At 49.0% G+C, this 11,136-nt stretch overlaps 1 protein-coding gene across 1 annotated transcript; it reads right to left on the bottom strand.

Annotated features, from left to right (window-relative positions):
* Window positions 1-2,979: 2,979 nt before the first annotated feature.
* Window positions 2,980-10,611, bottom strand: dact1 (dishevelled-binding antagonist of beta-catenin 1). The gene is made up of 4 exons (XM_056426992.1): window positions 9,924-10,611; window positions 7,362-7,491; window positions 7,115-7,222; window positions 2,980-5,384 (listed from the first exon to the last, which is right to left on the bottom strand). The coding sequence occupies exons 1-4, from the start codon at window positions 10,140-10,142 to the stop codon at window positions 3,331-3,333; spliced, it is 2,511 nt and encodes an 836-aa protein (XP_056282967.1). The 5' UTR covers window positions 10,143-10,611; the 3' UTR covers window positions 2,980-3,330.
* Window positions 10,612-11,136: the final 525 nt, after the last annotated feature.

Genomic DNA, 11,136 nt, shown 5'->3' with positions numbered 1-11,136 from the left:
AGAGACACAACCAGAGACACAACCAGGGACACAACCAGAGACACAACCAGAGACACAACCAGAGACACAACCAGAGACACAACCAGAGACACAACCAGAGACACAACCAGGGACACAACCAGAGACACAACAGCTGGCATGCGGTTACCTCGATGCTAGTATAAGCTCCAGAGGGAACAAAGGAACCCAGAACAATGAAACTTGAAAGTCCAAATTTAATGAAGCTTAAAGGGCTGCGCATACAGTTGCTTCAGTAAGTCAGTCGTTGGATATGTGATCATCTGCAGGAGGAACGTCGACCAGCAGCTCGCTGGATGACTCACCGGGACTCGAGCCTCACGTTGGGTTCAAGGTTTTTGGCTGTGAAAAACGTTTTTACATCACATGTCAGCGAGCAGATGCTAAAATCTCAAAGTCATTAGGAACTTACTTGAAATATGCTGCAAGTTTAAGAGGGAAAAAATTAAAAGACATATAAATAAATCTCATTGTTTGCATTCAATCAGAGGAGAAACTGGATTTCAGCTTCAACCCTGTGTGGTTAGCTTAGCACATCCTGAAGACGGAGATTAAACTGATATCTGAAACAAGTCTCAATCGAGCTAACAAGCAGAAACGTCTCTCAGTAATAAATGCATTGTGTGTTTTCACAAACTATACTTCAATGAAGGTACGGAAGTGACTTTCATTTAAAAACCAGAAACATGTTCTGATATTGTCACGTAAAAAGCTTTACAAAACAGGTTTCGAGACAGGTAGGCTACCCTCCACTGATGCTCATCGAACAGATGCCTGTGTGAAGACCCACTTCAGACCAGCTGTCCATCAGCACCCTACCTGACGTCCAATAAGCAGCAAGCAAATATATTAGGTTTTAAATAACTTTCATCAAAACATAACATAGCGTCATAGCAAGAGAAGCATTTACAGACATGTGGCATATTGGTGACAATAAAAACAAGAGATCAACTGTCCGCCGACCAGGAGCTAAAGGCGGCAACATAGACCCTGAACATACTGCAGGAACATGTGAAGGACATTCTGGGGAGATTAAGACACATCTGAAGACACATTCTACTACTTTACGAAGAACGACCATGTACAAGTACCTCAGGTCAGTCAGGTGGGAGGAAGTACCTCAGTTCAGTCAGGAGGGAGGAAGTACCTTAGGTCAGTCAGGTGGGAGAAAGTACCTCAGGTCGGTCAGGTGGGAGGTAGTACCTCAGGTCAGTCAGGTGGGAGGAAGTACCTCAGGTCAGTCAGGTGGGACGAAGTACCTCAGGTCAGTCAGGTGGGACGAAGTACCTCAGGTCAGTCAGGTGGGACGAAGTACCTCAGGTCAGTCAGGTGGGAGGACGTACCTCAGGTCAGTCAGGTGGGAGGTAGTACCTCAGGTCAGTCAGGTGGGACGAAGTACCTCAGGTCAGTCAGGTGGGACAAAGTACCTCAGGTCAGTCAGGTGGGACGAAGTACCTCAGGTCAGTCAGGTGGGAGGAAGTACCTCAGGTCAGTCAGGTGGGAGGAAGTACCTCAGGTCAGTCAGGTGGGACGAAGTACCTCAGGTCAGTCAGGTGGGACGAAGTACCTCAGGTCAGTCAGGTGGGAGGAAGTACCTCAGGTCAGTCAGGTGGGAGGAAGTACCTCAGGTCAGTCAGGTGGGACGAAGTACCTCAGGTCAGTCAGGTGGGAGGAAGTACCTCAGTTCAGTCAGGAGGGAGGAAGTACCTTAGGTCAGTCAGGTGGGACGAAGTACCTCAGGTCAGTCAGGTGGGAGGAAGTACCTCAGGTCAGTCAGGTGGGAGGTAGTACCTCAGGTCAGTCAGGTGGGACGAAGTACCTCAGGTCAGTCAGGTGGGACGAAGTACCTCAGGTCAGTCAGGTGGGACGAAGTACCTCAGGTCAGTCAGGTGGGACGAAGTACCTCAGTTCAGTCAGGAGGGAGGAAGTACCTTAGGTCAGTCAGGTGGGAGGAAGTACCTCAGTTCAGTCAGGTGGGAGGAAGTACCTCAGGTCAGTCAGGTGGGAGGAAGTACCTCAGGTCAGTCAGGTGGGACGAAGTACCTCAGTTCAGTCAGGAGGGAGGAAGTACCTCAGGTCAGTCAGGTGGGAGGAAGTACCTCAGGTCAGTCAGGTGGGACGAAGTACCTCAGTTCAGTCAGGAGGGAGGAAGTACCTTAGGTCAGTCAGGTGGGACGGGCACCTCAGGTCAGTCAGGTGGGACGAAGTACCTCAGTTCAGTCAGGAGGGAGGAAGTACCTCAGGTCAGTCAGGTGGGACGAAGTACCTCAGTTCAGTCAGGAGGGAGGAAGTACCTTAGGTCAGTCAGGTGGGACGAAGTACCTCAGGTCAGTCAGGTGGGACGAAGTACCTCAGTTCAGTCAGGAGGGAGGAAGTACCTTAGGTCAGTCAGGTGGGAGGAAGTACCTCAGGTCAGTCAGGTGGGACGAAGTACCTCAGTTCAGTCAGGAGGGAGGAAGTACCTGAGGTCAGTCAGGTGGGAGGAAGTACCTCAGGTCAGTCAGGTGGGACGAAGTACCTCAGTTCAGTCAGGAGGGAGGAAGTACCTTAGGTCAGTCAGGTGGGAGGAAGTACCTCAGGTCAGTCAGGTGGGACGAAGTACCTCAGTTCAGTCAGGAGGGAGGAAGTACCTTAGGTCAGTCAGGTGGGAGGAAGTACCTCAGTTCAGTCAGGTGGGACGAAGTACCTCAGGTCAGTCAGGTGGGAGGAAGTACCTCAGGTCAGTCAGGTGGGAGGAAGTACCTCAGGTCAGTCAGGTGGGAGGAAGTACCTCAGGTCAGTCAGGTGGGACGAAGTACCTCAGGTCAGTCAGGTGGGAGGAAGTACATCAGGTCAGTCAGGTGGGAGGAAGTACCTCCGGTCAGTCAGGTGGGAGGTAGTTTCCCAAACTCCAAAGCAACTTTTCACCTCTTTACAAATGGTTTTTCAAAAGTATCTAATGCTGAATAAGATGATACGATGACCAATCAAGATGTTTATGTAACTGTTGTAAAGTTAATTAACAAGATACTCCACAGGTTTCCTCCCTGTGATTCAGCATCACAACCACCAGGAGACTGGGTCGTTGAGATGGACTTCACCTGTATCTGCTGACCACAAACTGCTGGATATGAAAGAGATACAAAATTAAGAAAAACTTTTTTCTTGTTACTGAGACAAAACTTGTGCATGCTTTCACAAAGACGGCATCGCCTCTCGGGCTCATGAGTACTGTGAAGCACTGTCTGCTCCTCCTTCAGGCGGGGTTCAGGTACACTAGGAGTGCATTGGTAAGGCCCCCCCACCGATCGGTTGTGTTCCAGTTTGGCGTCCTCACACGGTGGTCATGAGTTTGAGAGAACCCGTCCTGAATCGGAGGATCTTCTTCTTCAGGTGGTGGGAGGCCTTGATCTTAACGAAGGCCTTCGACTGAGCCGGAGTCATTTCCTTCCCTGCCGCTCTGGCCCCAGCTGCCCCCGACTGGCTCCGCCTCTGGCCCATCCCACCTGTCCCACAGCAGGCCCCGCCTCCTCCACTCTCCTCCGTATCGCCGGTGGAGCTCTCCTTAACGTACTCCACCTCACCAGACTCGCTGTCTCCGAAGCGGTTTGTGGTGCAGTTGGACCTCTCGTCCTCACTGGAGTCAGCGATGGTGGAGTGGAAGAGAGACGCACACTCGGCCGAATACTCAGAGTCACTTCCTGCCACGTAGGAATATGGGCTGCTCACCTGCTCAGGAGAGGGGGGGGGCACACCGGCTGCAGAATGGATCGACAGCTCCTTTTTCTGAGCGCGCCTGAACGACTCATTGTTGGGTACCTCCACAATCACACCTAACCGCCGGTAATCATTCCGTTTGTACTTCAGTTTGGCAACGACCGAGACTTGTTCTCGTCTGTGGTGATGGTGACCATGGTGATGGTGTCCATGGTGGTGGTGTCCATGGAGGTGGTGCCTGGACGCACCTGACTGCACACTGCTCGATGTCGATGTGGCCTGTTGGTCCAGAACTCGGCTCTCTAGGATGGACGCAGAGGGGCAATTGATCCAGGAGGTGCACGCGACAGGAGTACCGCTGGCTTTAGTGCTGACGGAGCCTCCGTCGTTCAACAGGCGGGACTTTTTAGAACCGGACCTCTGGTGAGACTTGTCCCCTCTCCTCTCTGACGGAGGCTCGTTGTGTTCAGAGCCCCGACTTGTCCTCATTGTCATGATCGTCTTCATCTTGACCGTCTTCACATTCTTGCTGGTCTTGCGGAGTTTGAAGGTGTGCTGCTGGGCGGGAATGCTCTTGGTGTTAACCATATGACTCCTTCCTCCTCCTCCTCCTCCTCCTCCTGCTTCCTTCTGACTCTGGGAGGAGGAACCGGCTACCTCGAGCACTGACCTATCAACCTTCTCTTTCTGGAAAGTTTGTGGAGGCTTCGGGCTGTTCTTGGGAGCAGATGTTTTGGTGATTGCTGGTGATTTGAGGAGCCTGTCTTGATCCAGAGAGTAATATGGTTCCTTGGTCTCTTTGGGCGAGGAGTTAGCTTTGGGACCACCCGGCCCCCTGAGGTCTGATACTGCGGAGGGAGGAGGAAGCGTTTTGCTGCTTGTACCAATGTCCTGGTTGGTGACAGAAGAGTATCTTTGGAGGCCAACACCAGAAAGAGAGATGTTCTGGTGTTGTGCCGAGTCCTTGTTGTTTATCCTGAAGATGTTGTGCATGGAGTCAATGCTGTTATCAGGGAAGACATTCTGGTTCTCCTCAGATTTACTGTCCACAGACCACTGAGGAGACAAGGGGGCGGCACCTCCTGCTGATGCTCCTCCGGTCGGCCCGCAGGGTTTGAATTCAAACTTCCTCAGAGTCCTTAAACCCGACCCAGACAACTGCCTGACACAGAGATTGGCCTGTTTTAGGATGTTCATTGATGGGTCAGCGCTGATACTGGTCCTGGGTCTGCTGGTCCTGAAGGGCAGGGCCCTCCGCTGCAGCAGACTGCAGATGTAGCTGTCCAGTCGCCTATAGGAAGGAGCTTGAGAGGAAGAAGTCAGCCAAGAGGAGCTCTGACACACAGGAGGATCTGAATCAGAAGCAGGTAGAGGAGAGGGTTCTGGTATGAGTTCTTCAACAGCAACGTCTCTGCCGGGACCTCTGGGATCCCCGGGACCCTCCATCTGCAGGGAGACGGGGCTCTGGACGGCCACGGCGTGAAGCGGACTCGGGTAGCGGTAAACTTCGCTGCCATTTCGGGCTATCAGGTTGCAGTGGTACTTAGACTGGGAGTCCACTGACGAAGCCGGATCCAGAGAAGCCGGGTGAGGAGCAGAGAGCGAGCGGCGGACTGAGGGGTCCTCACAAAGTCCTCCGACCAGACCGGCACAGTCCAAACAGACGGCCACTGAAGGGAGGAGACAGACATCATGGAACCAGAAGGACAAGCAGGACATTCACTGTTGTTTTAAGACGTGAGACGACGGAGGAGCCTGAACCGAACCGCTGTGTAGTTGTGTAGTAGTTGTGTAGTAGTTGTGTAGTAGTTGTGTGTTAGTTGTGTAGTAATAGTGTACTAGTTGTGTAGTAGTTGTGTAGTGGTGGTGTAGTAGTTGTTTAGTAGTTGTTTAGTAGTAGTTGTGTACTAATAGTTGTGTAGTAGTAGTGTATATATATATATCTTTATTCCAGACTCATGGGTCCATAAAATAACAAACACAAATACAACAACAATATATAAAATACAAAACGAGGACACCGGTCCAGCCATTGCGGCCAAAAAAAATCACTCGGGATTAAAAAACATACAAACATTTGTTCCATTGCTTCCAGAAACAAGACGAATACCTGGTATCACTCAGTGCTGGGTCAGCCAAAGCTTTTATAACTACATTCTCTGAGACACTTAGTCGACATTTAAATTGATACAAAACAGCATGAAAAGTGGGAACATTCCGGCTCACAAACATTTGACTTGCGCTTGTCCATCTCGGAAGCTTGAGCAGGATCCTGAAGGCATCATTGAAAGCCACCTGCATCTTTTTCATTTTTCCTTTTCTATAACTGCACCACAGTTGGGCTGTATACAGAGGAGTACAGTAGGCTCGAAACAGAGCAGTTTTAACGTCTTCTGTACACATGTGAAATTTACGTGCCAGCATGTTGGCTTGTGCATACAGTTTGCAACACTGCCGCTGCACATCGTCATCATCACTGAGGTCGTTCCTGATGATGTGACCCAAATACCTGTATTTCTGAACCACATTTAGCTCCTGGTCTCCCAAGAAGAATGAGGGGAAATTTAGCTTCTGATCCTCCCTGGTTTTTGCTATGTAGTAGTAGTTGTGTAGTAGTTGTGGAGTAGTTGTGTAGTAGTAGTATAGTAGTTGTGTGTTAGTTGTGTAGTAGTGGTCGAGTGGTTGTGTAGTAGTTGTGTAGAAGTTGTGTCGTAGTGTAGTAGTAGCGTATTAGTAGTTGTGTAGTAGTTGTTTAGTCTTTGTGTAGTAGTAGTTGTGTAGTAATACTTGTGTAGTAGTGTACTAGTTGTGTAGTAGTTGTGTAGTGGTTGTGTAGTAGTTGTGTAGTAGTTGTGTAGTAGTTGTGTAGTGGTTGTGTAGTGGTTGTGTAGTAGTTGTGTAGTAGTTGTGTAATAGTTGTGTAGTGGTTGTGTAGTAGTTGTGTAATGGTTGTGTAGTAGTTGTGCAGTAGCTGTGCAGTGGTTGTGTAGTAGCTGTGCAGTGGTTGTGTAGTGGTTGTGCAGTAGTTGTGTAGCAGTTGTGTAGTAGTTGTGTGCAGTAGTGTGTGTGGTGCAGTAGCTGTGCAGCTGTGCAGTGGTTGTGCAGTGGCAGTAGCTGTGTAATGGCTGTGCAGTAGCTGTGCAGTGGCTGTGTAGCAGTTGTGTGCAGTAGTTGTGTAGTAGCAGCTGTGCAGTAGCTGTGCAATGGCTGTGCAGTAGCTGTGTAGCAGTTGTGCAGTGGTTGTGCAGTGGTTGTGTAGTAGCTGTGTAATAGCTGTGCAGTAGCTGTGCAGTGGTTGTGTAGTGGCAGTGGCTGTAGTGTAGTAGTTGTGTAGTAGTTGTGTAGTAGTTGTGTAGTGGTTGTGTAGTGGTTGTGTAGTAGTCGTGTAGTAGTTGTGTACCTGCAGACAGAAGACGACCATCAGCTTCAGCCGTGGAAGAGAAACATTCACTGAAGACGGAGTTTGACGAGTTGGAGAGAGAGACACCGTCACTACACTCATAGAACCCTGAGAGAGAGAGACAGGAGAAACAGGAGGAAAGACAGACACGAAGAAAGACAGGAGGAGAGACAGACAGGAGGACAGACTCTTTGTTGGTTTAAACTTGTCTTCAGGACTCAAACATTAAGCCCTGCCCCTCTGCTACCTGAACTGGGTCGGCTGTCCGTCTCCTGCTGGTCATGTGACGCCTCGCTGTCCAATCGCAGGTCACTAATCTGCCGGTCCAGGTCCTGGAGCTGACTGGTGAGTCCAGCGTCTGTCCTCCTCAGACAGTTCTGAGGAACACAGTGAGACACCATGAGAGTCCTGATCCCTAAGGGGACTAGGACACAGTGAGACACCATGAGAGTCCTGATCCCTAAGGGGACTAGGACACAGTGAGACACCATGAGAGTCCTGATCCCTAAGGGGACTAGGACACAGTCAGTGCGTTTACATGATGGTATAATTCGAATCTTGCTTTAGTCGGACTATGCTATCTTTTGGGGGATCTGCTGTTATCCCAATATACATGGCAGTGAGTAATTCGAATCATTGGCCGAAAGCATGTCATATCCGATACGATAGGCGGCGCTGTTTTCATTACAACTCGTGGTGATACAGCCATTTCCGCTTGACCTCTTCACCACTACCAACCACAACCAACAACAACAACATCAACATTTCGAGAAAGAACCATGAACTTTAGTATGTTCAACTCCTTCAATACATTAAGCATAAATTATGTCTGCTCTTTGGTCCAGAAATGTGTGGTGGCTCTTGTGTTCTCCATAGCGTTGTTTGTTTGTCTTCTGCCGGCCAGGCTCCCAGCAGTGACAACTTATCGTCTCTTTCGACTTCCGGGTCACGACATGGGAGGGAGGGAGGGAGGAGGGCGGCGGGATCTCAAGCATGCGCAAAGACGCAAAGTCCAGTTCCTAATCCAGTTCACCGTTACATGCCGCGATAGTCGAATTATTAACCGGATCGGATCGAGTTATCCAGGGGTGTTAATCGGATCGTAGTCGGACCGCACATAGTCGAACAAAGGTGTTTACATGAAACGGATAATTCGATTTCAGTCCGACTAAGCCAGTTATTCGAATGCATGTAAACACGGTCACTGTGTCACTGGAGACACCAACACTGGAACTGGACTTTGCGTCTTTGCGCATGCTTGAGATCCCGCCTCCCTCCCTCCCATGTCGTGACCCGGAAGTCGAAAGAGACGATAAGTTGTCACTGCCGGGAGCCTGGCCGGCAGAAAACAAACAAACAACGCTATGGAGAACACAAGAGCCACCACACATTTCTGGACCGAAGAGCAGACAGAATTTATGCTTAATGTATTGAAGGAGTCGAAATGTTGATGTTGTTGTTGTTGGTTGTTGTTGGTGGTGGTGAAGAGGTCAAGCGGAAATGGCTGTATCACCACGAGTTGTAATGAAAACAGCGCCGCCTATCGTATCGGATATGACATGCTTTCGGCCAATGATTCGAATTACTCACTGCCATGTATATTGGGATAACAGCAGATCCCCCAAAAGATAGCATAGTCCGACTAAAGCAAGATTCGAATTATACCATCATGTAAACGCACTGAGTGTCTCCTCCTCCTGGTTCCAGCTGCTTGATCTCAGAGCTCAAAGTGGATCTGCATGTGTTACTCCTTATGGGGGGGGGGAGTAATCTGATCCAGATTCAGGTTTAGCGCTGCAGCTGCAGGACGGGGTCCAGAAACAGGACCTTGTCCTCACAGAAGACCAGCTGTCCTCAAACATGTGAATCAACATACCAAAGATGTCTCAGAGGACAGAGGATAAAGGAAAGAGGAGAGAGGACAAAGAACAGAGGTGAGCGGATAGAGGACAGAGGAGACAGGACAAAGGACAGAGGAGAAAGGAGAGAGGATAAAGGACATAGGATAGAGGACAGAAGACAGAGGACAAAGTAGAGAGGACAAAGGACAGAAGTTAAAGGACAAAGGACATACTGTATGTTAAAGGACAGAGTATAAAGGACAAAAGTTAAAGGACAAATGACATCGGACAGAGGATAAAGGACAGAGGAGAGAGGACAAAGGACAGAAGTTAAAGGACAGAGGATAGAGGACAAAGAACAGAGGTGAGAGGATAGAGCACAGAGAAGACAGGACAAAGGACAGAGAAGAGAGGATAAAGAACAGAGGAGAGAGGACACATGACAGAAGACAATAGAGAGAGGATAAAGTACAGAAGACAAAGGATAAAGAACATCCATTAAAGGACAAAAAACAGAGGATAGAGGATAAAGGACAAAAGATAAAGGCCATGATAAAGGACAGTGGAGAGAGGACAGAAGCTAAAGGACAGAGGACAAAGGATAAAGGACAGAGGAGAGAGGACAGATGTCCTCAGAGACCAGATCTTTGATGTTTCATTTCACCGACATGTTAAAAGTTGCACTTGAATGCAGCACTACTCCTCCTCCTCCTCCATCCCATCCTCCTCCTCAAGCTCCTCCTTCTCCTTCTCCTCCTCCATCTCCACCTCCTCCTCCTTTGTATTGATTGATTTATGTTTGATATATTTACAGAAACCAACTTCTGAAAATTTCATATTTTTGATGGCAAAATAAAAAATGTCTGACGCCTTCACCTCTGACCTTGTGATCTCTGACCTTGTGACCTTGTGACCTCACCACACACACCTGAGTCTTTTTGTTGAAGAGGTCAGAGGTCACGACTTACCAGCTGTTTTCTAAACAGCAGGATGTTCTCCACGGAGCTCCATGGCTCCTGCTCCTTCTCCTCTTTCTCCTCCTTTTCCTCATTCTCGTCCTTTTCCTCCTTCTTCTCCTCCTCCCGGAGCTCCAGTGCAGTCCGGACCAGCACCTCCTGCCGCTGCCTCAGGTACTCCAGCTCCCCGAGTCCGGACACGGTCGCCTCTAGCTGGTCCCTCCTGGACATGACCTGTCCTCAGGGTCTCTGCAGCATCAGGGTCCTCAGGGTCTCTGCAGGATCAAGGTCCTCATCGTCTCTGCAGCATCAGGATCTGGAGGGTCTGCAGGAAAAACAGTGGACCCAGATCCAGACCCAAACCCTCAGACTGGTCTCTGAAGCTCGCGCTATCAACCGGTGGTCTCCCGGTCCGAAGTGTATCCGGTGAATCGGTCCCGGTCTAGGTGGGTCCGGCTCCAGGGGAGGCCCAGCATGCCAAGGGCCGCAGCGGGGAGTGTGCCCGTCACAAAGGAGCAGCGCGTCAGCCCGAGCTGCGTCCTGCTGCCGCTCCTCCCGCTGCTCCGTCCAACTGACAGAGGCCCCGAAGCCCCGCCCCCTCCAAGGGCTGCCGGGTGAGCCGTGACACGGTCACTTCCTGGAGACGCCTTCAGAATAAAATCTTACTATCTTATTATACAATAAACTTATAAATGATTTATTTCCGCTGACTTACAATAAGTAACAAGAACAAGTAAATGTACAATGTATTCAAGAAAGCCAAGAACAATGATGATTATGTATTATAGTTAATATAAAGTGCATCAACCATTATAATACTAGAATATATATTATTATTTTACCTTGAGTACTTTTGTACTTTTACTTGGGTACCATTGTGTAATTCTACTCCGTAGTATTATTTATTTTAGTTGAGTAAAAGTAAAAATAATTCACAGCTCATGTTTTTAGTAGTGGTTTATTTTGAAGGGCACATTCATACTACTTACAGCCTGAATGCTTTGATTTGTGTGAACTTGAGGCTCCGACCAGCAGCCCTTCCTTATCTCTCAGGCTTCCGTCAGGTCCTAAAGACGACCAGGTTCCGTTCGACCTAGTAATCACATTTAAAACTGTTCAAGGACACTTTCTTGTATTCCGATGTATTTATAGTAAATACACACAACATTATTATTAATAAAGCAATCTAAATATAACGTTCTATTCAACATTCAAATAACGTAAG

The sequence above is a fragment of the Pseudoliparis swirei genome, chromosome 11 (genome assembly GCF_029220125.1).
Source record: "Pseudoliparis swirei isolate HS2019 ecotype Mariana Trench chromosome 11, NWPU_hadal_v1, whole genome shotgun sequence".
NCBI classification, from domain to species: Eukaryota; Metazoa; Chordata; class Actinopteri; order Perciformes; family Liparidae; genus Pseudoliparis; species Pseudoliparis swirei.
The sequence above is the reverse complement of the archived record's forward strand: the minus strand, read 5'-3'. Positions and strand labels throughout refer to the sequence as shown.

Bases quoted from the DNA above. Each gene is read 5' to 3' on its own strand.
- dact1 (XM_056426992.1), bottom strand. From the start codon at position 10,142: ATGTCCAGGAGGGACCAGCTAGAGGCGACCGTGTCCGGACTCGGGGAG. The intron at 7,492-9,923 runs GTAAGTCGTGAC...TGTGTTCCTCAG, and splicing joins TGCTGTTTAGAAAACAGCTG to AACTGTCTGAGGAGGACAGA. The intron at 7,223-7,361 runs GTAGCAGAGGGG...TCTCTCTCTCAG, and splicing joins GGACAGCCGACCCAGTTCAG to GGTTCTATGAGTGTAGTGAC.